This window comes from Pelmatolapia mariae, linkage group LG13 (genome assembly GCF_036321145.2).
Source record: "Pelmatolapia mariae isolate MD_Pm_ZW linkage group LG13, Pm_UMD_F_2, whole genome shotgun sequence".
In the NCBI taxonomy this organism is placed as follows: domain Eukaryota; kingdom Metazoa; phylum Chordata; class Actinopteri; order Cichliformes; family Cichlidae; genus Pelmatolapia; species Pelmatolapia mariae.
In genome coordinates this window covers 15,996,282-16,024,261 of record NC_086238.1, presented here as the reverse complement: position 1 = coordinate 16,024,261, position 27,980 = coordinate 15,996,282, and the positions used below count along the sequence as shown (strand labels likewise).

The 27,980-nt window shown below is 40.6% G+C and overlaps 1 protein-coding gene across 1 annotated transcript in view; it reads left to right on the top strand.

Annotated features, from left to right (window-relative positions):
- Positions 1-27,980, top strand: part of macrod2 (mono-ADP ribosylhydrolase 2) — a 414,494-nt gene that overhangs the window by 165,797 nt on the left and 220,717 nt on the right. Inside the window, exon 5 of the mRNA XM_063492022.1 lies at positions 9,149-9,265. Within this exon, the coding sequence (XP_063348092.1) occupies positions 9,149-9,265 (117 nt within the window). The remainder of the gene's footprint in view (positions 1-9,148; positions 9,266-27,980) is intronic.

Below are 27,980 nucleotides of genomic sequence, written 5' to 3'. Positions count from 1 at the left end.
TTGTCCTGTCCTGATTGTTCTCAGAGCCCGTTTGCATTGAACAAAGTGCTTCTGTTCCAACTCTCACCTCTAGTCAGGTTGTTCCTAGAAAAGTCATCCTTTACCTTCCTACAGCTGGCTCTCTTGGGAAAATCAAAAGATGAACTTTGTGCAGGGAAGTAATTTATGATGTAATTGGCCAGGATCTGCTCGGGGGGAATTGTGTTTTCCAGCCATGTTTTCTCAACATTAGCGTGTCCCCCATTAGCCTAACTTTTCAAAGAGAGCAATTTCTCCAGGAGGCGGCATTTAATTATGTTTGGAGTGTGAATAGGTGTGTTCTATCGATTCCAGATAGTTCTTTATCCAAAGAGGGCTTGTCATGTGTTAAGCAACTGATAGAGCTTCCTATACTTAATATATTACTAAAAAACATGAAAGGCTGATGATGTGTTAGTGGTGGAAGTGATAGATCTGCATTAATATTAAGTGAGAATAAGATGTACCTAATCAATAATTCAAATCTGGTTTTGACTCTTGATGTTGTCCATAGGGAGTCCTTAATGGTCAGCGGTGGAATTGAAATCAGGAAAAAGAATATTTTATGTTATCTTCTCTGGCAGCTGATTTGCTCTCAACCCATTGAGATACGTGGCAAGCTTATTGATAGGAGATGCTTCCTGGTTTTGGGTTGACTACCTTTATACCAGAGATGTACACATCCGAAAGCTCTTTGATGTCAGAATCACTTACAGGGCCGGATTACCTGTCATGTCATATTGTTTTTGTTAATCAAGTCTCAGATTGATCAGAAATGGGTTGATTCCTCCTGGGAGCACAAAGAGGCATTGATAAAGTTTTTACTTTTAGAAACATTTAACACATGTGCACATGAACACATGAAGCCATGTATGGCTTCCATGCCTATGATATGTATGATGCCACATTTATGGGAGTTAACGTTACTTTGTGCACAAGAGACACAACATGTGCTTGGGTGCACAATCATACATGCACAATACACTGGCCTCCTATACTATACAGTCTGGGGAAACTCTCTTTCGCCCCCTCTCTCTAACGTTACAGTGATAGTAAAGCTTTGGGTTCCACTGGTAATCTAACTTAGGAGAAGGGGCGATAATAGCCACACTGGCAGAGTGCTTGTTTGTAATAAGAGAGTGGGTGAGGAGTCAAAGGTGAAAAATGAGTGCGATATTGAAGGAGGGAGGAAGCTTTAAAAGGACGCTTGTGTTTATCTGTGATTATTAGCGCACCTCACACCCTGAGATGGAAGAGGCTTTTCAGACCCAGGAAGTCTAATAGAACAGACAAATTTTGGATTTCCTTCCGGACGGATGCCATTCTGTAAGCACAATGTGATGTGACATGCCAAGTGTGATTATAAATGACACAGTCGTATCCTGAGACATGGTACCTTGATGATAGGCTGGCACACTTTTTGCACTTCACCTCTGCATCCATAACTATTGAGACAGGCATTTCACTATAGGATTATATGATGTTAAAGACATCATGCATTCATTTCTGTTTGGGTGTGTATAGTCTACCTGTGCTGTGAGGGAATACAAATCAGTATAACTTTGGTATGGAAACTACAAAAGAACTCCAGAAACCGTGCTGGGCAGCTTGTCACAACTAATTTGAATAATCGTTTGTTGATACTCCGTGTTCTGTCCACTCTGTGCAGTTTGAGACTAAAATCCCAGCCGAGCTTTAAGTGATTCTCATTATTATGTCTGTATGTTTTCACCGTGAGCTGCTCGTTTTGGGGGTTGGATTTAGGATGATAAGGGATTCACTTGATTAAATAGACTCATTGTATTAGATTCTCCAAAATAAAGTATTGCCAACCTGGCTGAAGTTAAGAAGAATCACCCCGTCATACGAAGAATGCAAATCATACATTTCACTGTACTGGGGACAGAGTGACTCCGCTACTTCAGACAAGGAATGCCTCAGCGTGATGGCAGAACAGTTAAAACAACATCTTTATATGAGCGCCGGGGCCGTCGCAACTGTCTCGGAAAGTTCAACACGGCTGGGGTTTGGCACCGAGTCGTCCACAGCTGTCAGACTCTACATTTGCGACGACAGTGTCAGATGGCCTTTGGTAACCTAACCTGGCATTCCTTTGCTGACCTCGAACAACAACATGAAGATTCTATTCTCCTAATAAGTCAAGCTTAAGCTCTGCAAATGCACACTTGGGTTTCAGTGCAGGTTTGAGAAGTATGACTAGAGATATCAAAGAAACTACTTAAGTAACGTTATGTTCCATTATTCTCATGAATGGTTGCATCAAGTATTTTAAACCAACAAGTAGATCTATGTTATGATCCTTAGATTTAAAAGAGGTTTCTTAATCAATTGCAATGAACACTTACACTAAAGGAAAATAATCAGGAATGCAATAAAAAAAAACTTTGCAAAAAGAGTTATACATGTATATCATTTTTTTTAAGTTGGAGTTTATTTGCTTAAACCTTAAAATACAGTGACTTTTAAGGTAACTTACTTGCTTACTTGCACAGTCACCTCCTAAAGGCTTGTTTTGATCCATGAAAATAACTAATAACAAAAAGCAGGTTTTGGTGGAACTAGACATGTACTACACTTACATAAAGCATTAAAAAAAAATAAAAATAAGCATTACCTTTATGTACAGAGAAGACAGTATGTTCCTGTATGTAAGGAATAATGACACCTGGAGGAATATACTCATTTACAGTGATAGGCATATGCTACAGTCCTGGACTGATCGCTGTTTTGCTGCTAGCTGCTTCACTGAATCACCGATTAAACACATCATTTCCAGCCATGAGACAGAGCTTGTATCATCTGTAGGATTTTTTTCATTAGGCACTAATAATTTATTAAGCTGTTCCTGGTGACTAATTACTTGTTGATTACGTGGAAATTAAAATTTTGGACTTATAATTAAGTCTCAGAGTAAAAAAAGAGTGTAGCTAACATTAGCAGCTATCACTGACAACCTTCTACATTTGCAGGTCTGTTTGAACACTCCTGCGCTCAGTCTGGTGACACACTGCTCTAGTTGAGTGGTTATGTATATGTCAGTTACATGGCAGTTTACACACAGCTGTGTTGTAGTTTTCTAAGTCAAACTGTTGTGGTTTTACAATTTCCATCTGTCCCATTTTTACTTTTTAAATCATCCAGACAGTACTACAGGGAGAGGGGGAGTAACACTACAGAGATTCACCACCCAAGCAGCACTGTGCAAAAAAAAGAGAACAAATTAATAATCAAAGTCTTAGTATTTTTCATTCTGATTACTGAGGGTAGCAACATTTAATTGTTTAATAACCCACTGACATGCTTCTCAGGTTTAGATACCAAATTACATTGTTAGCTTCAGGAAAAAGTACATGGTTTAAATTAGAATACACTTATGCATAATGTTAACCAGATGTTAGAAGCTTCTCCCTCATTTTCTGGTCACAAGAGAGATTAAGCCCACCCTAATTGAGTGGGGTAGGATTAAAAGGAGTGACAGTGAAGTCACCATGCCCTCTAAGGGTTGCAAATAAAGCTGCGATCCATTTTGTCCTTTTCAGGGCTAGTGGTTATACAATTGTAGTTACAGCATACTGCGTTCGGTCAGCTATTTTATAGAAAACACTTCCAGTCTTTGCAGAAATTTTCTTCAATAAGATTATTAACTTACAGGAACCTGCGATTGTCGCGTCACTAGCTCTGCTTCCTGCTTACATCGCAGTGCCAGTGTTAAGTAAGCCTGTGGTATTTTATATCACTTTGGAGAGTAACATCAGTGACTATGTGCCTGGCACGCTATTAGCCCAAATCCCTTGTTTACCTGAGTATTACAGGTAAAATGGAGATTATTATCCCTTTCCTGGGAACTTGGTTACAGTGCAGAGTGAGATCAGGCTCCTGTTGCATCCAAAATTGCTGTGATTAGGACACATAATCCAGTATCACAAGGGAGTAACCACAATGGCTTGAATATATTCCACCTGACATTTAGTTCAGCCAGATCTCTGATTGGCACTTGATTAGCAACTAATCCATGTCATTATCTCCTTCAGTGAAATTAGTTGAGTAGAAAATGGTGTCGTAAATCACAGAGGTAGGACTAAGGAGGGGCTTTGATCAGTGTACAGCTCTAAAAGAGCTAGGAGGAGAGTTGAAATATGTTGTTGCCATGGATACTACAAAAAAATAGGTGAGAGGCAATATATGGCTCAGTGGTTTCAAGAATGTGCTTGGTTTTGTGTGGAAACAGCAACTCTCGGTGTGGGAAAAAGTATTGACAAAAGTTTCGGTTCTCATCTCCTGATCTGCCCTCACACCGAGTTGGCATTGCTCACATCGTCGCAGAGGCTGAAGTTTAGATCCACCTTGATATAAGTGACTATTTCTCTCCGTTAGTAAAGGAACTGATATGCAGACCTCTCTGTTTCCTGCCAGGTAAAATACAGAAACCCTCCCCCCGTTTCCTGCCCACCCCGGCCTGCCTTCTTTGGCTCCAGTCCTGAACCTAACCCTCAGAGGAGTGGAAAATAATTAGGAGAGAAAATTGCTGCTGACACTATTTCTGAAAAGCAGGGTATTGTAATGAGAGCAGAGCAGGTATTCATTGTGTCTGAGGGAGCGATTGAAAGCCCTTGGTTTTCGGGCTGCCTGGGAGAAGCCCAGGGAGAGTAAGCAGAGCTTTGCTGAGTCCCTTAATGCATGTGGGAACGGAGCCTTGAGAGGACGAGGTAGAGGTGTCTTCAACAATGGCAGGAGCCAAGGTTACAGCTGAGTAACTAATTCAAACTGCTCTAGACTGACACACACACTCATACGCACACACTCTTGTCTCCTTTGTCTCTCTCAATATGTCTCTCCCTCTGTCTCTTGCTCTCTCCTAGTTCCCATTATGTGTTCAGAGAGATGCCGTCCAGCCACTGCTCAAAGTTATCTTCATTAGCTGTGTGGACTTGCTGGAGTGGCTGCTCTGGGAAGCTTTTTTCTGAGCAAGGCACTCAGAGAAGATGAATAAATGTTTTGTCCCACATAGGCCCAGCCTAAAGCAGTGGCAGGCTGCGAGGAGAGAGATAGATGAGGTATTAACTGTTATATTTTTCAGCGGGGGCCGAGGAAGCCCAGTGGTGGGGTTGATAGAAGCAGATGCTGCCGCCTGAATATTAAACCCGTTAAATGAAATGTCCTCTATAAAGAAGTCTTAATAGGAGTTAAAATATAGCACTGTGCTCCACTGGTTGTGCACAACGGAGCTGAGCACATGCTCATCTCAGGGCTGCTACTTGACATGTGATTCAGCCTAAAAGCTGGGATAAAAAGAGGTCACTTTGATCGTCTCTTAGTGCCGTGATGCAGGTGCAGCATCAGGATGATGATTTAGCATTTGAATGATTACTGCATCTAAGGATAATGAAACAGGGACACAGAAATAATGGTGTGCACGAGTCTTTTGAGACTGCTGAAACACGTGGTGCTGTGGCTGATGACAAAACTTCATTAGACCTATAGAAATGAAATCCACTGAGCTTAGATGGCGCGGCTGCAAAATATGACAACAAATGATGTTTTACTGATGCTTAAATACGTCGAAATAAAAAGTAATTCATTGTTTTTTCTTGTTGCTTTGATGTTTTATTGTGACGGAGAGTGAACAGACTTGTCCTTTCCCTCCAATGAATGTTAATGCCATTCTTAGTTAATGAAAATCTGAGACCGCCTTTGTAATGTTGCAGGCATCCATAATAGAAATCTGCAGGGAATAATGGTGAGATCCCACTTAAATGAGAAAATAAATTGATGGCCAAATTGCATGTGGGTCATATCTCCACTTATGGGAACTCAGATCTGCTTTTAGTTGCCTAAATAATGGACAGAGAAAACTGTACTCACAATCAAGTTTAGATTGCCTCCACTCTGCAATTTAATTTCAAATTACAAAGTACATCTGAAACCTCTCTCTGTTTCTGTGCTTCCCTGCTCCTCTCTATAGCTCTTTCTCAGACACAGAAATAAACACGCATATTACCCACAATGCATCTGCTGTATTCCATCCATTTCTGTGAAGTGGTTAAAGTAAAACAGGTAAATTAAATCTGTGGCTTTGCAATCCGAGATTCTGGCAATCACCCAGATCAGTTTAGCATCTCCTTCTGTATTTCCAGGCACTGTGAAGAAATTTCCAGGCTTTTAGGGGCGTGCGATGCACAGCGACACATTCAGTAACATCAGAAAAAGTAGCTAATGCAACTATGAACAGGGGGAGCGGTGAAATAAAATCAGAAACTATTATCTGCAATCTCACTTTTCAGGTACCGAGATAAAACACAGAATCCCATGTGCTTTTGTTCACCGTGTTCCTGAGGTGCTCGTAGGTAAAAAGATCGGTTATGCTCAGTAGTGATAAGTGTAGCCGGAGTGTCTGTGGAGGGCGGGCTCCCATGGGAACTCTGCACAACAGAGGAGGGCAGTATAATATTTTCCAAACCCGGATGTCTTCTTATGACCATTAGAAGATGGTAGTTTGCTTTTCACCTGTGCAAGGGAAGCATTGATATTGATATTTGCTAAACTGTGTCTCCTTCCCTATTTCAGGCTACAAGTTTTTTTATTTAAGGGATAATTTGCCTTCAGAACTGCCTTAATTCTTTGTGCCACAGATTCTTTAGAGATTTTGCTCCATACCCTTACACATTTGCTGTAGATTTGTCAGCTGTGTGATGTGAATCTCCCGCTCCATCACATCCATCTGTTGGACTGAGTTCACTATGTTCACTATCACCATTTGAGTACACTATGTTCAAGAAATCGGTTAGAGATTGTTTGAGCTTTGTGACCCTTTGCTTTATCCTGTTGGACGCAGCCATCAGAAGATGGGTACACTGTGAGCATAAATAGATGGACATAGTTTGCAACAATATTCCGGTAGGCTGTGGTGTTTAAATGAAGCTCGGTTGATACTAAAGGGCCCAAAGTGTACAAAGAAGATATGTCCCACACCATTACACCACCAGCAGCCTGAACTATGTGATATAAGGTAGGATAGATGGATGCAATCCTGGTCCTACCATCTGAATTTCACCACAGACACTGAGACTCATCAGATCAGGGAACATTTTTCCAATCTTCTACTGTCCAGTTTTGGTGAACCTGTGTGAATTTTAGCTTAGTTTCCTGTTCTTAGCTGACAGGAGTGGTGAGTGACGGCTGTAAGCCATCTGCTTCAAGGTGCAGGGTATTGCACGTTCTTCTTCTGCATAGCTTGGCTATTTGCGTCACTGTTGTCTTTCCATCAGCCCGAAGCAGTCTGTCCATTTTCCTCTGACCTCTGACTTCAACGAGGCATTTTCACCCAGAGAACCGCTACTTACTGGATATTTTCTCTTTTTTTGGATCATTTTCCGTAAACCCTAGAGATGACTGTGTGGGAAAAGCCCAGCAGATCAGCAGTTTCTGAAATACTCTGAAAAGACCAGCCTATCTGGCATCAACAACCACGCCACGTTCAAAGTCGCTTTACTCATCTTTCTTCCCCATTCTGATGCTCGGTTTGAACTTCAGCAGATCAATCTGACCAGGTCTACATGCCTAAATTGCCTAAATCCATTGAGTTGCTGCCACATGATTGGCTAATTGGATATTATGCACATTAACACGCCGCACATTTAAATAGGTGTACCAATTTGAATTTAACAATTCATGTTTGCAAAGATGCAAGTAGACATTTGTGATCAATCTTGTTCGCACAGTGGATATTATAAAAATGCCAAGCCCACAGCCAGCGCTACATCTGCTCTTGTTGTGTTAAGTAGCTTTCATTGGCACCATAGCGATCCCTCCTCATATCCACATCACTGTCAAACTCTTGTTACTTTTTTGAAAAGCCATCAGGATTCGTCTCTGTCAAGTGCCTGTCCCTCAGTCCATTAAAGATGATTGATAGAGCTAGAAAATCTTCCACCCAGCTGTTGTTGTTGACTCATCTCTGAGAAATTGAAAGGAGCGGAGAAAAAGACCATCCCTCATCAAAAGACCTTTTGTCTGTGCTGACGATGTGAAGCAAAATAGATTTTAGAAGATAGGTTATAACTAATCTCCAGCCTTTTTTTAAGATGTTTTTTCTAGCTTTGTATAGGAATAATTATTAGATTATAGATGAAGATAGTGATTAGTCACATTTTTCTTTAATCTGAATATTACAAAAATGTTTAATGTTATCCTGCAGGCTCTTAATTGTCTGATCTCAACTCTCAACTCTTTTAGTTTTGATAGATAAAGTTAGTCTGGGAGGCTTTTCCCCTCCATTGATCTCGTCTTAACGAAGCACAACCAAAAAAATGGGTACGTGTGGTTGTCCAACTGCCACTGTTTCCTCCTACCTATGTTTTCCTCTAATGGCCTGTGAGGATTTTTACAGGACAACTTGAAGAGGATTTTATCATGTTTCAGTGTGATTGATAACATGCTCTTGGGGGGATGTCAGGCTTTCAGAGACGGATAATGCGGATTTCTATCTCTCTGCCTTCTCCTGTAAGACGTGCCATCAATCAGATGTATCATGGCCTTAACCTGGTAAAATTAAAACCTTAGATAGGTGGGGGGATGGGCAAGGGTCTCCGTAGAACCAGGACACACACATCAACCGGGAGCATGACAGAATCAGAACACAGATCCACATCGTGGCAGGCTCACCGCAGAGAAGAGGGTGGATTCCACAACGGGCCAGAAAATACAGTTAATGATCGGACTGCATATCGCTGTTGACAGAGGAGAGAGATTACAGGAAGAACAGTCTCATTTTCACTGTGTGCGGAGGCGTTATTAGATCCTAGCCCAGCTAATTTCATTCCTAAGCTTGTCAATATTTACCAGCAATAGGCACAGCACTCTATGGCAGACGCAGCCTCCCTATAGAGAGGAGATACAGCACCAGGGAGCTGATTTGAAAACGTAGACATTCACTAACCGGAATCAAACTCATAAACATAATTTTCAGCTTGTTGCTGGTTGTTTGTTTTCTCATGATAAAGCACGCAAACTCCTAATTAGCCCAGCTGGCTTGGGATATGTCGAGTGCCTGGTTTTACATGCTTCTCCTCAGGTAGGCCCTTACCTCTCTTTGTATGTCTGTTTGTTTCAGTTGATGGCTGCATACACAAAGCGGCTGGGTCCTGTCTGTATGACGAGTGTCACTCGCTAAATGGCTGTGAAACCGGCAAAGCCAAGATCACCTGCGGCTATGATCTCCCTGCAAGATGTGAGTATCAGTAATTATTAGCTTTTTCTGTTTGTTTTTGTAATGTGCGCCGAGGTGCCTTCCAGGATAATTCTCTAATTAAAACTGTTGCCATTGAGAGCTACATCACCTGACAGTGAACATTAAGAATTAGCGGTAAGCGTTAGAGTGCGGTTTCCAGCATTAATCTGTAAAGTTTTTATAAAACAGCTCATTTCTTTTCAAACACAAGGCTTCTGAACCAGCTGGCATATTGCTCTTACTTTGCAATATTGCCAAAAAATCATTTGTAGGGATTAAAAAAATACTTTTTGGTCTTTTGATTGCTTTTAGATTTAAAGAATTTTGTCATTTATATGTATATGTGTATTATATTTCAACCTGAGGCCATTGCTCCTGTCATTTTTGGGTAAAGATGATCGCTTTTGCAAACTAAACACAAGCACACATGGCCCCACATGTCTTTTATACACACTTGTATACTCTCATATAATGACTGAGGTCATTAGTGCCCAAAACAGAGTGGGACGCATTTGATGTTGAACGGAAGAACCTGTGAATCCAAATTACTTCGTTTTTAGAGCTCATTTGTAATAAATAGGGAATTGTTATTTGGAAGATAATTAATATGATTGGTGCTTGCTGTACTGCTGGATGAAAGTGTCATCTGCACACAAACAAAGACATTAAGGAAGCTATTAGTTGCTTAATTTGATTGATTTTTCATCCCTGATTTATTCCGTTAACAGATCACATAAATCTTGCTATCATGAAGATGAATGAATAAATGATCAGAATTTGGACTGCACAGTTTTCCTTTTCCCTCTGTAACGGACATAATGTTTTTTAATCAAGTTAAGAAAGCCAATGCGTGTTTGTCGTAGACATTTCCAAACGAAATTCTTTTGCTAATCGTCCTTAATACACGTGTCACTTTTCAAACTTTGTCACGAGCTCCTTTCCTTGCAAACTTGAAATGGAAAACATGACAGGAGTGAAGAAATGTCACTTGGTGTAATTCGGTCGAGACAAACGTCCCAGCAGTCCTAACCTAACCCTGAAGGATTTCCGTGAGACAGCCAAGAGAAGACATTGAGGCTCAGATGAAATTAGGTTGTGTTAATACGGTATGTCGTAAAGATGTCAAACAAATGGAGCAGATAAACTGCGAGTCTGTCTTGTGGGCAGCAAGTTTAAGTGTCTGCAGCTCCAAAACAGGGTGCACCGTGACAATTTAATAACCTGCAATGTCACCTGGGAGCAATCATGCTGCCATTGGGTACTGTTATTGTAATTATCTCTGGGCAAAACACCTTCTCTACGCTGATAACTCGTTATAGATTGTGTAGTTCTTTACCAGGAACAGCCGGTTCATTTTTGAATGTGATGTTATTTTATATTAAAGCATCTTTACTCCGAGCCAGTATCATCTTCTAGCTCTGATCACTGTCATAATAGCGTTGTCTCTCGTCTGCTCTCGGGGACTGACAGTTGCTTTACTCTTCTTTGTGAGCTCAGCTCTGACAAGCCTAAAGTCTATCCACACTTTGGATTTTATTCTTTTTTTTGCATTAATTTCTGTCTCTGACTTATTTGTTCCACCTCCACACACATTATAAAGCTGCCGTGACTGCAAACAACATCTTTTCACTGTACAAAATCTCAAATAATAGTCTGTCCACCCCCTCACCACGGAACAAAGTAAACAAACACGACAGCAGACAATTTTCTCATTTTTGAATTTCCCTAAATTCAGGGATGTCACATGTAGGCGTATCAATAAAAGGGTAAAAGCTTGCAGTGAAATAGCAGAATATATTTTTTATTAATTGAAAGTTAATATGATGTTAATGGCCCTCTGCTGTGGCTAAAGCTGAATACATAAACTGGATAAAATGAGTTTTTAAATGTGTATAATGAACTGAACGTAGCAGATGGATCATCACTATTGATGAGAGAAGTGTCTGTTGACGATGCAAAAGTAGCCCTGTGGTCAGTCTCATGCTTAGAAGCAACTCCCCCCCTTAGAGAACATCTAAGCATAGGCTGCTTCTTTTTATTTTCATTTATAATAATTATAACAAATCTTAATTATATATGTAAGTCTAAATAATGTAGAATACAGTTTGAATTTTGATCTTTATATGGTAAAACCAAACTGAGGAACATGATCCCTGGATTTTAAATAACATAAGGTTGAGCAAGCACATGCATGAATGAAAATTCAAGAAATGCATTATAGACGTGTGACAAATGAAGGGAAATCCCAATATGAAGGTCCACCGTGTCTCTCCATTGATCCTACTGAGTCAGCCTATCACATTACTGCACATTACTACCCTAATGCAGGCACAGAGGCTACTTTCAAAAACACAAGGTCAGTTTTTATCAACCAAAGCTGAATACAATAAATAACTCCATGAAAGTTCATGATAACAAACAAGAACAGCAGCAGCAAAGGTGCAGAAAAAAAACTTCAGGAACACACAGATAGGAACACAAAAAAACACACTCACACGCAAAAATAGGCACAGATCTGGGCCTCATGCCAAAATCCAAGTTTAGTAAAACTCACTAGAAATACAGTTAACAAAACTCTGATTCAAATTAAGGATACACACATTTAAATCTAACAGATTTTTTTAAAAGCCACTCCATGATTCCTTCCCCGCTGCTACATTTGAACCAGGTAACTAACGCGCTTATATGGATGTCAACACGCGTAGCGAAGCACCTTAATTTGGGTGTGCCTAATATCAAGTAAACGGTGTCTTATCTGTTTCTCCATATTTTTATCTTCAGTTCCTGCCACGTTTTGCCCCTATCACGTTACAACTGAGTAATTAGATTTAAAAATCCAATCTCTGGCCCTATGATAGATTGGGTGACTGTCCAGGGTGTATCCCGTCTCTTGCCCTGTGACGGCCGTGGTAGTCTCCAGCGTCCCTGCTCAGCCTGTTCTTTAAGATAAATTTCTCATGCATGTTCATAATTTTCAGTCCTCTGGATTAAAATGGAGGCTCTGCTCTTTATTTACTCATTGATATAGTGAATCCTGGTTTTGGAGCTCCGCTGATGATGGCTTTCTTTAATTACTGATACACTTTCTTGATCCAGAGTAAAATACTCTGATTTGATCAACTCAAAAACCCAGACTCTAAGGTTTTGGTTAGACTCACAATTTTTTCCTGGAACATTGCAGAAGTGTGCATTAGAGACAAAGGTGTGTGAGCTGAGTTAGGTTTCATATCTCATTGTGTTGCCTCTCAAAACCAAACCAACCAAAATTTTTGTTATGTTCACAGCACATGTTGTTTGCCACATATTGATTTCTGTAGCTGCAAAGACATTTAAGCTGTCAAACAACACTGCGGTGTCTGGATTTAATTGGTGAGACAGATATCATATGAACCAACCTGTTATTGAACTAACAAGTGAACACACATTTTATTTTACATTGTTAGCATTTTCACTATGTAGTAACTCCATACTGTATCAACAAGCGAAAGATCCCCAGTTCAATCCCCGGAGGAGACATAAATCCTTTGGGGTTGCGACCCGAAGGGCATCCGGCCTACAAACTCTGCCAAATCAAACATGCGGCGCTGCAGTGACCCCTTGTAAATGAGGGAGCAGCCAAAAGCAGCTTAAGTAATTTCAGCATAAATTAAACTTTTTACATTTTTAAATTGTCAACAACAAAATATAATTTTTGTGTCTCACTGCATGCAAAACCGCTTCTGCTGACGCATATCTGCAGATGGTGGCTCCACGGCTCTTCCAAAGTGAGAAGAACACAGACAGATGGACTATTTAGCGTTTACATCTTGGCAAAGCACAATATTTCCAGCGTGGGCATTCTCTTTCTAGTTTTTCCTGAACATTAGTCGGCTTCTCACAATTTTCTATAAACATATAAATCTCTTAGAGAATTGCAGCCTTCTTTGGGGACTCCCCTCTCTGGAATCTATTCCACTGGATGTAATTAGACAGTCTAAACATACAATGCGAAGAACCAACTGTATATTTCTTTGCTTTTAATTAGGTTTGCAGGGATTTAGGCTTGGGTTCGCAGAAGTCCAGAAGTCGTCTAATGACTTTGCCAACAATGCATAGAAAGCCATTCATCACGCCATGTGCTCGGCCGATTCTCTTGAAATTATAGCATTTGCGGAGTCTTAAGTGTTATTTAAAAATATCAGCCAAGGTGTATCATTTTTCAGTAGAAAAAGAAAAGAAGATTAGGCTGGTCAATTTTGTTGTTTTTGTAAGAAATTGAGAAATGACAATTTAAACCTAACACTCGAAGTCACTGGTAAAGCAATAAAATGCTTCCTTGTGTCCCGGAAAACTACTTAGTGCCCACGGGGAGAAAAGAAGTAGATCTGAAATCAGAGTTGTCCTTGTTTGGAGATTTGATGTGCCGAGGCAATGGAAAATGACCGGGCTAACCTATCCCATATCAGCCTTTTTTTCCCCCCCTCAAGACAAGAAAATTGCTCTCCATTACATCCTTCTAAGCAGTTCAGACTGTGAATCCCAGTGGCAAATGAGCCTTTCCTTTAAGAAGGCCAAGCACATGTGGGACTGATTATTATGGGGCTGGCCCAAGATTATTTATCAATGACAGTAATTACCCACCTACCATAGCGGAAAGACTCCAACAAAAGAAAACTGTCTATTACATCAATCTGACAAGGAAATTGTCTGTTTGACCTCATGTTAGACAAGTTACTCATCCGTCCGCAGATTAATGATCAAACGAAAATACAATGTCAAGTGTAACCAGCTATGTCTCATATTTACGACTTTCCTACTGGAAGCTGAGTTTCAACACTGTGCAGTTATTCCATTAGCATGTACGTTAAAATGTGGACCATGCTTAAAATGCTGCAAAAATGATACATTTAGATTAAGCTTTCTCACAGTTATTTATACCACTTCGGTTGCTCTCCTCTGCTCGGTTAAAGTTGTACTCAACATACCTATCTTAAGATTTTATAGCTTCGTTTGAAGAATATCCATATGCAAAGCATTTTTTAATGTTACTGTTACAACTTTGTCTAATATCAAAATGAACTTTATTGCTAAAATGTAAACACATTTATTAGCTTTTCTTTAAATCCTTCTGTGAACATGAACGTTTACACAGGACTCTGTGTAGGCTGCTGAAAATTAAGCACTCTTATTGCTTCCATAGGAATTAAGAGGTGCATCCAGGTGCTGCTTATCAAATGCAGTTGATTAAGTGATCAACAGTAAGTGGGAGCACCTCTATAAAATAGAAGATTTGGCTGTTGGTGTTGGTGTGGAGCACTCAGGTGTTTGTTAACACGAATGCCACAGTCATCTCAGGAGTCTACACCCCAGCAAACTCACCCTAATGTCAGACAATGCAATGCAAAAAAACCAGGAGTTGCATCTCAGGCTCCTCAGGCCTCATTTAGCATGTTAAATGCTGACATGCTAGTACAGTTAGAACAAGACTGAACAAGTTTGGCTTTTTTGCCAGAGCACAGCCTCTTCACTCTGAAAATAACAGTCTTTGGTTTGTAAAGTTTTGAATCAGCATCCGAACAAACCACAAGATTTTTGGAACAATGTGCTCTGGACAGAATGGAGACGTCGGACCGTAATGCACTGCATCGCATTTGGTGAAAACAAGCACAGCACAGCAGCACAAACAAACTCATAGCAACTGTCAGTACAGTGGTGGAGGGGTGATGATTTGGACATGTTTTATAGTTCCAGGACCTGGGCACATTGCAGTCACTGCGTCAACCAACAAAATACTCAGAATAAATAAACACCTAAATATGTAATAATAAGTAATAGCTAACACCTAAAGTGTGCAACAGAATGGCTGAATGGCTGAAAAGGAGAAGAGTCAAGGTCAAATGCTGAGGTGAGACCACAAAAATAGCTGTGCATGAAGAATGCCTGCAATGAACCCCAATGAACTGAAGTTATTTCTGCTAAAGGTGGTGCAAAACTAAGCTATTGAATCATGGCATGTACTTAACTTTTACAGGACTGCACAGAGACCTGTGAAAACTTTTTTACATGACTGTGTATGTTACAAACTTAGTGTTTGTCTTTTACCCTTTAATGACAAATCATCATCATTATTAAAAAAAATCATAAATATAGCGCACTTATTCCAAATTACTACGACTCACACAGCAGGCAAACGTTTGAAAAGCCAAATTGGAATAATCCTTTAAGTAAAATATAACTCACTTAATGGCAATAATCTGCATTTATCTGGTGCTGTTACGGTAATTTAAATGTGTGACAGTTTGTAGGATGATATGCAGCGGCTGAACTCGACAATGGAGATGTCTGAATCTTATCATTATTATGCTGGTCCACTAGTCCACTCTAATAACGTTTAGCAAAGACCTCGTGGGTTAATCAGCACTTGCACATTTCAGCCCTAGCTGTCACAGTAGACCTAGAAAGTATTTAGGGTTCAAACTAGAGGTCTGCTTGAGAAAGTTAATGTCCCAGAGGAACTTTTAGATAGAGGTTGGATGTTTTCATTCTCCAGTTTCATCTGAAATCTTTTACCCAGTTTTGTTTTTCTCCCTAGGGCTACTTTAGATTGACAGTTCAAAACATTTGCACTGTTTATTGTTTTGCCTCCCCCCCCCCCTCACCCCCTGAATCCATTATTCCTTGAGCTCTAAGTATATGCTTTAAATAATAAATCATATTTGGATCCAAGAAAGATGGGCCAAGATTTAGTTTTATCGTCTTGCTGTCATAACAGTGGCCTCTTTCGACTTTAATCTTTAATTATTTGTGAACATGTTTTTATTGAGCTTCTTTGTTACATGAATGCAACAGTGCTGTATTCATTTATTTGTATATCTAAAACGTCTGTAGTCTCATTGAGCAAAGAACATGTTCAGTCCGCTATTTCACGAACTCTTTAAAAGAAACAGTGATCATTGAGATTCATATGACGTTTGTATTCACTCTACATTATCAGTGGTAAGGTTTTAGATTTCAGCCTTTGGAGTATTGCCTCTAGCCCGCTCTGATAGTGTGGAGACACAACCTTATCCATGCAGCACTGAGATCCTGGCAAACCTTTGATTACTCTCTTATCTAAAGCTAGATGCTAACTGTTTTTGGCACACTCAGCTGACGCTCTGTGTCGGCAATGACTTTGCAGTTCTCCACTCAGGCTTTGCTTGATCAACATATCACATCACTTCATTCATGTATTTTTTTTCATACTGCTGCCACACGAGCCTGCTGGCATCCTGTGTCCACTGAAACCATACTGTGGTTTTAGCTTCTGAGTGTGTGTTACTAAGATCTAAGATCTTTAAAAATATCAGAGCTCTCTACCGTTCTGTTTTCACATGACATTGTAGTTTGGCAGCATTTGGCAGACAGAGCGACTAGATCTAAAGGATGTTATTTCTGTATCTGTCTCACTTACCACCATGACTTAACCGCTAAGTAGAAAATCATTATATTTATAAAATAAGTGCCTATACAATCATGTATATTTTATGTTATTATTTTGTAGCCTTCTGAACTGTAACAGTAGCTGACAAAGGTGAGAAGTTATCAGTGCAATCGGTCTCGGTCAGCTGTGTCAAACATAAGGTCCAGAGCGCCAAGACTCCAGTGCGACCTGGAAATCTGAAGGAGGGCATAGATTTTAGACTTTTAGTTGTATTTTTATAAGTTTTACAGCTTTTCCTGCTGATAAAGTCCTCCCCCATGGCTGTTCCTCCTACAAAGTAATAAATAAACATTTAAATGACCAAAATCTCTTTCACTATCTACTATAAAAATATCTTTTTTTTATAGTGGTTCCACAGGTTAAAAAAATGAATTTTCTGTGAATTAACAAAGAATTTGTTGTATTATTACAGAACATTTTCTGTAATTTTACACATCTATTTTTTATAATTTAACTCCAAAGAGTCGCGCTGACAGATTCAGCACATCAGCATTTCTCTATCGTCTAGAAAAAGAGACCTACTGTTGAACTTGGAATTCTTTTTTTCATATATAAAGATATCTGAGTATTTCAATGTGTAGTTAAACTTATTTACACTGACAGAAAAAGGAGTTTCACTGATCGGGCCCACTTAAGGTCAAAGTGGGCTGAATGTTGCCCAGATGTAAAATGAGTTTGACGTCTCTGCTCTCGGTAATTCTCGTCTACAACAAATCTCATAGCAAGTGATGTATTAAAGAATGAATATTTGCCATGTTGCTCTGGTTTATTTTCATAAAATATTTAAATACCAAGAACTGATTCTTGTTTCCAGTTAAAACTCTTTAGACGTAATACCTATTGAACTAAACCATCAAGTGCACACTAAGTTATTTTTTTTGATAATCCTGTTTCTTTCCCGTTCTGTGGAAAAATCAGTCTGATGACTAAAAGTGCTCACTTTAACTGCATGACGGCGCAAAACATGGACAAAATGACCAAACGCTGTGATGGTGGGTTCAAAAGTTTGTTTCAGCGTCAGTGTGGAAACGGCGTTATTGCTGCGAGCTCTGGTGGAACTTCCAGGACCGCAGTTAGACGAAGCACCTTTGGGAGATGCACCCTAGTTCGTTTCACCTCCTTCTTTATCTTCTGCTCTCTCTCAGTACAAAATGGGAGTCTCTGGTGTTTACTGTAACTGCACCTGTGCTAATAATACTAATCACACGCCTGTGATAAATTTTTCTCCGTAATAGCATGAAGAATCTTTCCCATGCCCTATTTAATCTGGGAGACCAGGCCGTCTGTTTCGTCTCTTTCCACTCAGCAAACACAGATAAATCACAGCAAAGTACCCGCTATTAGTAAGTGGCATATATAGCTCATTCTGATTAAATTATCCCCTAGAACATTATCATTCTGCCAAGCTTGTTTTTCATAGTAGTCTCCGCCCCATCACATCCGGCGGCGCCGACACATTCGGAGGACCATTGGACAGCCCATAATTTGCTAATCTGGATGCAACCTGTTTACAAGAAAGATTTCATCATATATAGTAGCTCTGTCGGCCAAGGTTTCGCTTCAGGTGTGATCAGCAGTGATTGAAAGGTTAAATCCTCTATGTAGGAGGAGATTGTTGTCATTTTTTCTTGCTTGATTATTTTAGGAATGTTAAAAACATGTTAGGTTGATTGGATTTAAAAAAAAACCGTATTATTTAGGCATTCAGTGTCTGCCCAGTCTTTTGAAGCCAAAGTATAAATATAAATAGATAGAGGCATTTTATTGCAAAAGCAGTTAGTAAGCAATTTCCTGGCCTCCCTTTTCACAAATGAAATGGCTAATGGCTTTATCTCTTCATAATGCATCAAACAGAAGTGGTGAGACTGCTACAAGGTGTTTCTTTTTCTCAATTTGAATTCAAGTCTGGAGTTAAATAAATCCTTTGTTGCAGCAGATAAATTAGCGGGGCTTAAATCAACCCTGGTGGCCATCGCAGTCCCAGCCACACGCACACAGCGCTAAGTCAACGTCTTCTCTGCTGCACGCTGTTAGCGCTCACATCATAAATGTCACTTCATCTCTTCACCCACACTCCATTTACCAGGCGGGGTCTGCCACGGACTTTCTCAGACAGTCTTGATTGTTTTAATGTTTTTGTCTGGTAGCTCGGTCGCTCGGCCTGCCAGTTGTTGTGTAGTTTTAAATATAAAAGCTGAACTTTTTGTTGTAATAGTGGCTGAAGTGATTACAATCTTTAGTCTGAATAAAAGAAGGCATTAAATCAAGGAAAGGTGAAAAGCTTTAAAAAAAAAAGTATTAAACCTTTGTAAAAAAGAAAAAGAAAAAGAAAAAATGGCCAGACCTTGCTGCTGGGTTGAAATTTTAAGCTGTTTGTGATTATACACTCTAGATTTCCAAGATGAATTAATGATAGAATTAACTGAGTATGAAAAGGAAAATAGTATATCAAGGAGAGGCCTTTTTTGTATTATTTATGAGACAAAAACTGCTTCTCCACACTAATCATCTCACTCTTTAGCTTACTCTTTAGCTCAAAGAACAGAATAAAACTAAATTCACTCTTTATCTGTGAAGTCTCACATACTCTTCTGTGTCGCTCTCCTTTCAGATATTTGGGTTTCCTTTGTTGGCTGGCCTGTCAGTCTTCCAGGCCTCTTGAGAACCGGAGTAATTTGGTAATTTTGCCTAAACGGCGATACTGTAATTATGTGGCATCAGCTGCCTAGCTGTCAGTGAGACGGCCAACGGTCATTCATCACCGGGAAACTAGAAGTGTGTGTGCGTCTCTTTGTGTGTTTGGTGGTGGGGGGGTGGTTGTGACTGATCGGGTAAACACGAGCAGTAAGAAAGTGCGGTGGTCTCTCACAAAAATGGCTGAAAATAGGAGGTGAGAGGCCTTTGGAGTAATGGGGTGCAGGAGTAGCTGCAGCCTGTGTGGTAGACTGGTTGTTTGACTGATGGGGTGGGGGTGGGAGGTGGTAGTGGCAGCGGTTGTTTTCTGGAGGAGGGGGTGAAATCAAGGCGTGTCCGAGCCCCAGGATGACAGTGATGCGTCAGGAGGGGGTGGGGGGGTGGTGGCGGCGGGAGGGGGAGGGGGCTTGTGGGTGGCAGATGAAGTGGGACCAGTGGCGGGTCAGGTTTGAAGTGGAATGTGGCAGCAGTTCTAATGCAGTACTGCCGTCCTATCACACACAGCTCCCATCTGTCCGTGAGTGAGCCAGGCTTAATGAAGGCTGTCGTTACAAAGGGCTCATCACCCAGCGGTGGCACATTTACACACACAGAGAAAACCATCACTGGTGAAGTGTTGCAGCTGCCAAAATCTGTTATATTTTTTAGCATTTTGTTTTAATGTAGAGTCTATTTTTTTCATACCACAGTAGCAGGAATGCTTCTAGCTAATACTGTTTCTTTAGCAATGATAATATTAGAATTCCTATACAGGGCAGATCACATGTGTAGCACCACCTCATATCATTCCTTATATGTTGTCAATTTAAGCAGTAGCAGTAAAAAACATTGTTTTCAATAGCTCTGTAGAGCATTATTAAGAATTTGGCCTTGAAGGACAAGTCAGAGGTCAAATATCACCTATTTTAAATCTTAATGCGATACTTAATATATGTTGACAATACACACCACAGTTGTAAGAATCATAGTTTCTAAGTTATAAGGCTTTTTATCAATTTTCAACAAATCACAGGAAATCGTTGAGCTCACCTTGAAGATCTTGGATGAAGTGAGTCAGATTTGAATGGATTGTTAACATGACCCCACTCAGAATTCATTCAAAAGTTTTCGAGCTACAGTGTTTACAGAATGACACGCAGTCAGGTAAATGCTAGCAGCAACACAACCTCCTTGGTGGAGGTAATAAAAGTAATAAATGAATAAATAAAAACACATTTAGAAAGTTTTTCTTGTTTTAAACTCTACCTTTAGTCTCTCTTCTTTGAAGACTTACTTTTGGCATGGGAATGCATGAAATGGGTCTTTCTTGTTACTTCCCATACTTGCATCATCGAATAGGGGATTTTGTGGATTACTGCCGCTCCAAATAAAGCGTTCCTTTAAAATCTAAAATAATGACCAATCTGTGTACATATATTGTCAATTTATTGCAATCAGGTAGGGATAATATAAAAAAAATATTTCACCCTAAGTCAAATGACACTTTTGTGATAAAATAGCTGAGATGTGCGTTTGGGAACTGAAAGAAACAAATGTGGTGCGTGTTTATTTCCCAGCCTGAATAAATGTGAAATACTTGCGGAATGACACATAGTGTCTGGAGTTAGTCTCTTCCAGGCTGTCTCTAATAAGTCAAATGTGACAGAAGAAAAAAAGACTGTGCAATTTGGCTTTCAAATATATATTTTTATTTGAAATTTATCAGCCTTTTTATACTCTCAAAAGACTTCCAGGGCAAATTGATCTTAAATTGATTAAGAGGAGAGTCTTTCACAAAAAGTTGCCGGAGCATGATGTGATGATACACCCGAAGTTAATATTTTTAAACACTGAAACCCCTCTGCTCCACTAGCTAGCTGTTTTTATTCAAGTTTAATTATATGCTCAGTTCTGAAGATTGACTGTCGTGCTACAACAACAGCATTGTAGTGTTAAGCGGGGCTTCGGGCTTCCTTATGCCACCACCAAGACCAATACAGAACACTGCCAGTCATTCCTGGGGGACAACACTGCAGAGTTTCGGGTAAAACTCGGCATGTCTCCACCGTTGACAGCGTCGTTGTCACGAGAAGAAAGCAAAGTTTTAATCTGATGGCTTTGTTTACCTCTCATCCAAGACTAAGGATAAAAACTAATTAAGAACAGGGAGTAGCAGACTCCTGTAGTGCCATTTTCACAGCTAATTATGCATGAATACAGCCTGCCTAAATAGTTGCTCCCTAGTCTTTGATGTTCTTTTCACTAAATTGCTATGGTTACTTCCGCTCATTAGGCTTTTAAGATTGTAAATGTTGACAGGTTTTGGCTTCCTTTCTTCATTGTGCATCCCAATATCTCTCTGCTCAAGATACACAGGCATGGCGACATCAGTATATGCTAAATTTCATTCCTAAATATAATCACGTGTCCTGTATGCATATCCCTGGTTGCCATTCGTGGGTTTAATGCTGTGGATCCAGAACTGCGCTGTGGCCCTTTAAAAACCATTAACCTACCCATAAAAGTACATATGGGTCTCTATAAACTCTAATGGGGACCAATACACTGGAGCCAGTGTGTTCCTTCAGGGGCACCACTTTGAGAAATACGGAAATGAGACTCCATAAAAAAGGAAAATAAAACTTCCTTTTTGATAACATTATGGGCTGGATTCCTACCTTGGTTTAAGTGCTTTCCCAATCAATATGTTCCCAGGATAGTCAAGTTTGTCGACTTGTGTGTAGATTTTATGGCCCAAGGCTGTTTGAATATCAAACTTTTTATACATACATTGTGCTAAAAGATTTTTGGGGGGCATAATTAGGAAATACTCTAATTATTTGGCCTCAGCACTGAAAAATAATCACTTATGCTGCAAGTTCACAACTGAATAAATGAATAAATGTGAGCTATCCCAATTCCACATTAAGCTGTTGTTTCTTTTTTAAATATTGCTTTTAAGAAATTTTTTAAAAAAGCTCATCAGAAGACATTATACACACAAAGATTAACGGCATTCCAGGGAAAACTCTGAATTTGGTCAAAACAGTTTCTATGTCTGCATCAATTAAATGTGAAAGCAAATACATCAGAGATTTCTTTTGTAACCATTTTAAAATGATCACAGTAGACTTTAAGTTTTTATGACACATATTGGCCCGAGGAGGTGTTGCCGTTGCATCACACTGCTTCCGTTTCCTGGGTTGTTTTAAGGGCAAAGTGAGAAATGGCTCTGTGGCAAGCAGTTTTATGGTGATCACCTTAGCCGGTTGCTCTGGCCAGGAGACCAGTGAGTGCAATGGATCAGTTGGGAGCCCTCAGTGTGGATTTATGAAAGTGCAGAGCTGGGTAAAAGGATCACTCACCTGCCTCTGTTTTCTGCACACCAAAAGATGTCAGTGAATAACGTCAGAGAGCTAATCCAAGGTGGCAGCGCTCTGACAAACAATTCGCAGATGGTTTCTGCTGGCTGCTGCTGATCCACAAAAGTTCACTTATCCCAGCACTTCTAGAAACTTTAACATTCCAAACACAACACGTTAAATTTTTAATTGGGAACAAGCCACTGTCTGGGAAGTGATCTTGCCCCAAAAGTTTGCCATATCCTTTCCAAATAGTTGCACGCACACGGCCTTGCACACATACACACCCGATTCAGCATGTCGCCCAGCACGTGGCAGGGCACCGAAGGGGACCAGGACGTGCCTGTAAAGGTCCCCTCCGTGCGCGTGGTGGTTAGGTTGGCAGGGCAAAGCAGGGGAGCGTCCGGATCAAGTTTCCCCCTCCTGCTGTCTAATTATTGACCCATCTGGTATTGTCTTTTCAATTGTTTCAATTATGATGGCACTGGTGTTGCTCGGCATCCTGGCGTCAAGGCATGCATAATTCATGTGTAACACCCTGGACTCCACTCAGAGCTGTGGGTTTGAGCTGAATGTCAATACCTCCTCATGCCCCCAGTGGAGCAGAGGGTTGTCTGTATTGACAGCAAGGCCGATAAGGAAAGCCAAAGCAAGTGCTGTGAAAGACACTGGATAGTGATGCTATCACAGAGCATGTAGGTGAAAAGATTTCTTCTGTGTCAGCGAGAGGTAAAGCTGTCTTCACAGCTCGTGTTTACTGTCGCCTAATATGTGGCCTCATTATTGTCACCCCCAGACCTTAGAATCAATAGTGTTCAATTACTCATGAACCAGAGGCGCGGCGTTGTTTACTGGGGAATCAGAGCCGACCAAGGGTTAACTCTCTCATCGGGGATTTGACCAGTGCTTCCACTGAGGAAGGGTCCAGAGACAGGGAAAAAGGTAAAACTCAATCAGGAGGAAAAGGTTCAGGGAGTGTGAGTGTTCATTAAGAGGTGTGAAGATGAAAGAGAGAAGGGGTCACATTTTTTGACACCCCGCTGTAATGGAGGTGCTTCTCGGAGGGCAGTATATGATATCTATAAAATGTGTCATTACTAGATGCCGGTGGCAATTGTTTGCCCACAGATTGGAACTCAGCAGATGATCAAAAGAATCTCATATTGCTCACAGTAACAGGCTTATACACCACTGCGTTTTGACAGTACATTCTGTCGTGACACACGAGACATAGGAAAAATTCATGTTTATGCAGTCTGCATGAGCGCTCAAGAGTACCATCACCATCTGCACTGCTTTTAAAACATTATTTAACAGCTGAGGATTTTAAGGTTGTTTTTTTTTTCTCCCTGGTTGAATTGCAGGTTACTTTGCATATCCGTTTATTATTCCCATCATCATGGTCATGGAAGACTCATTGATTCAGTACTTGTGGACCCATGCGGCTGATTCAGTATTCATACGGTGACCCCTCACAACAACACACCGTCAATTGCAGAGGTGCTCTCATGGACACTGGCCTACTGGTCTTCGGGTCTCTCTCTAGTACCCTTGCAGTCACATCGATGTGTGCGAAATAAGCTGTCAGAGCTGTAACTGGATGGAGATTTAATTCTGCATTCCTAAGGACCTGAACCTGCAAAAACTGAATGATGCCGCTGCCTGTAGGGGAAAACTTCACACTGGGAATTTTAACCTCCCGCACTTCACCAAAGGTTGTTATTTTAAGTGACAAATTAGGAAAAGATTATGCAGTGCCCTGGCTTTAACAAGCACCGGTAGCAGTGAAAATGAAAATGTGTATTTCGTCCTGTGGTTTTTGCTTTTTGTGAAAAGATGCCGCGACTGTCAAAAAAAGAAGAAAAAACTGCTTTTATGTTCATAAAAGCAGTTGACACTAATAATATGGTTATTATGGCTGTGGAATTGCATGTTATTGTGCTCTTTGTCTCAATATCCACAACAAGCAGTTTGACTGTTGAGCCTTTGTGGTTGTCATTCTACAGTCACGTCAGGGATGAAGAATTAAACCTTTTGCGGCAGCTCTTACTCTCAAGCTGTTGGATTGTTGAGGCAGCTTACAGCTCATGAGGCTCAACTTTCAGCAAAATGTTTTACAACATTATATTTCATAGTCCACAAAACACATTTGCTCAATAAATGAGAGGGCCCAGATTGAAACAGCAAAGCGATGAGATGGGTTAGGAACGTGCTTCATGCTTGCTTCTTTTTTTTTTTAACAACTAAAAAGTCTGTGTAGGCAGGACTTCTGACTTCTTTGTAATTATTAAAAAAATGTTACAAAAGAACGGTCATCTTTGATTTGTGTTCATCATGGTTCGTTAGTCTCAAAGAGCCTTGAAAAATGATTTTTAATCATTGTAATTTTCCACTTTCCCTCCCTAAAAAAAGAACCTCTTTCTTTTCTTTCTATTGTTTTGTGGGAAGTTGAGATCAGAGCTTTCTTTTGGTTCAAACTAGCTTATGTGGGGAAGTTTTGATGTGAGCAAACGCTGATAGGTGTGAATTTTTCAAAATTAAACCCGGCCTGTTTATTCTCTGTCTCAAAAGGTTTGTCGTGTGTGAATTTGAGGCAGCGTGTTGAATTATTTTTTCATTTCCTTGTCTCTGAAAAATTCTGATATTTGGTCTCCAGGCAGGTATTTCGTAGGCACATCCTTTCCTCTGCTGTGTGAGCCCTGTGCACATGGAAGAAATGACAGCAAAGCATGATGATGCCTCTTATGAGCAGATCTACCAGTCAAGACTCTAATAAGCTTTACCTCACTAGTTACTCATGGCAAGCCTCCGACACGCCACAGGAAAGCAGAAATAGATAAAACATCGGCACAAGACACCCATTCCTCAACCCATTGTGCTCGCTCTAGTGGAAACATTATTTTTCTGTTGATGTAGGACACAAAGCCAGGCTGTTGTCACCCTCTCCTGGCATAGCGACACACGCACAGCTGCACACCCCACCCATCTGCTCATCCACCTCCTGCTCCGGGGGCCATCGATCGGATGCTGTCACGCTCCGGGGTGTGGGAGGGCGGGGTGGAGGGGCAGTGTGGGCTTCTTCCTTGGCACAGCATTGCCCTTCCCAGCGAGAGTCGCGGCGCAGCAGGGGGGCTAGGGGAATGGAGGTTGCAGTGGGAAGGGGAGCGTGGTGGCGGGTTGTGTGGCGAGCAGCTGCTTTCCTATGGATCACTTCATTAATATCCCAGGGCAGAAATTTGAGGGGCTGCTGCAGACTAATTAGCCTTGTCTGACCCTCACATTTCAGAGAGGTCGCTCCTTTCCAGTTTTGTGCAGAAGCAATCCACAGCCAAGTAACACCCCCACCCCACCACCTCTGCTGTCTACCCAACACCCATTCACCATCACTGTCGGTTTTATTTTACAAATACAGTGCAGAAGTAGAGAAGTCTTGTCTGCCTTACAAGTCTTGCAACTTGTTGGAATTAAAAAAGGGATTTTTTTAAGTCTCCCGTCTCATGATGAATCGTCACCCAATCTTATCATGCTGTTAATCTGCCCCATGTTATTTCTTACCTGTCTTTGTCCATCACTGGGAGTATGTTTGCGTAATGAGCAGTGTCTGTGACTCCCAGTGGGCCCAGGGACAGTGTAGCACAATGGGAGCAGTGTGTGCCTTTGGTACCCTGAGACAAGAAGCCATCCCTCATTAGTATCATCTGTTTTCCCAGATGGCAGGGTCAGGGTAATAGTGAAGCCTGATGAAAGGACTCGTCCTGCAAGGGTGACACTCATTCTGCTGCACAACACTCACTGTGGTTCCCAAAGTTGCCCGCTCTCACAGGTGATGCCGGGGATTTAGTGGGATTCACAGTCAGAGAGAGCTGAAGTTCATGTTTTCAGTCTCGCTATACAAGCTTGTACCCGTGCTGCAACCTGATGAGTTTAACAAAGAGATACAAAGAAGAGGAGACATGTTATCTCAAGAAGGTGGAATTTCAACTTGTTGCTCAAAGAATGAAAAAAAAAAGAATGTGAAAATGGGAAAGTAATTACTTTGACACTTGCGAATCTCAAACACAACTTTACTTTTCACCTAAAATATTTCCATGCAGCGTATTTTAATGATTTTTCAGTGACTCATTAGAGTAGAGCCCAAGTCCAAGAGAAAGGCCGTAAGCCTTATGTCACGGCTCAAACACTGCGAGAGAAGGCGGAGGGGATCTCTGTCATGGCTTGCGAGGCAGCGTCAGCTTTCGGGAGAAGGAAAAGATAATGAGTGCTTTTACTTTTACCTTGAAAACTCACCAAACGGCGCTTATACCAATTAAGAGCATGGTTTTCACTGGAGTGGCCATTATCAAATCTGACCTTCCAATTATTTTTCTCATTTTTCTCCTGATTCTGTCACCCCAGTGTGCCTGGTCAGCCCTCAGAGCCCCAGAGGATAGACAAGGAATAGATAATGGTTCTCCAAGCTCAAATCCAAAGACTTGAGACGCAGAGACACTGCTGCTAAAGTGCTACTATCCCTCTGTTTCATCTTTATTTTCTACTATTTATAACATGTACTTTGCCCATCTTTTGGCACAGTGTGTTCTTGAATATGTTGATGTGCCTTTTTTGTCCCTTTCTATTATTTTTTTTATATGTTCAACTTAAGAATTATTTAAAATTTGGAAACACGGAATTCCAGGTTAAATGAGTGCCTCTATATTTATATGGAATAAAATATACAGCCATACGTTATATTATAAACTGATATTTATGTTCAAGGATCTAAAGAGTTTAATCTGTTTTGGACTGAAGTAGGATGTGTTGGTGGAATCAGGTGCAGATGGTTAATAGCCATGTTATGATGTTTGCCTTTGTAGCTCTTTGTTCCCTCTTCACATTATTGTTTCATGATTGGTGGCAGTCTGCTCTTTACCACCAATTTTTGTTTTTTGGCAATCACTGGCCTAAGTGTTATTTTTTACTAGGACACTGGAGAATCTGTGGAAGATGATGTCTTTTTATTATGTTTTCTGGATTTGCTTGGATTTGTTCATTTGTTCCTCTCACTGTGGCACAGGATGTCCAGGAGAGTTTCTTTTGATATTTTGATTTTGGTAGAGAAGGTATCGACCTGACCGGAGACCCAGAGTTTTACCTCCCTCTTTTATATCTCTTGGGTTTTGATTTGTGATTGGCTGGAATCAAGATGTGCTTTGAGATCTTTTGTAGGATTATTTGAATT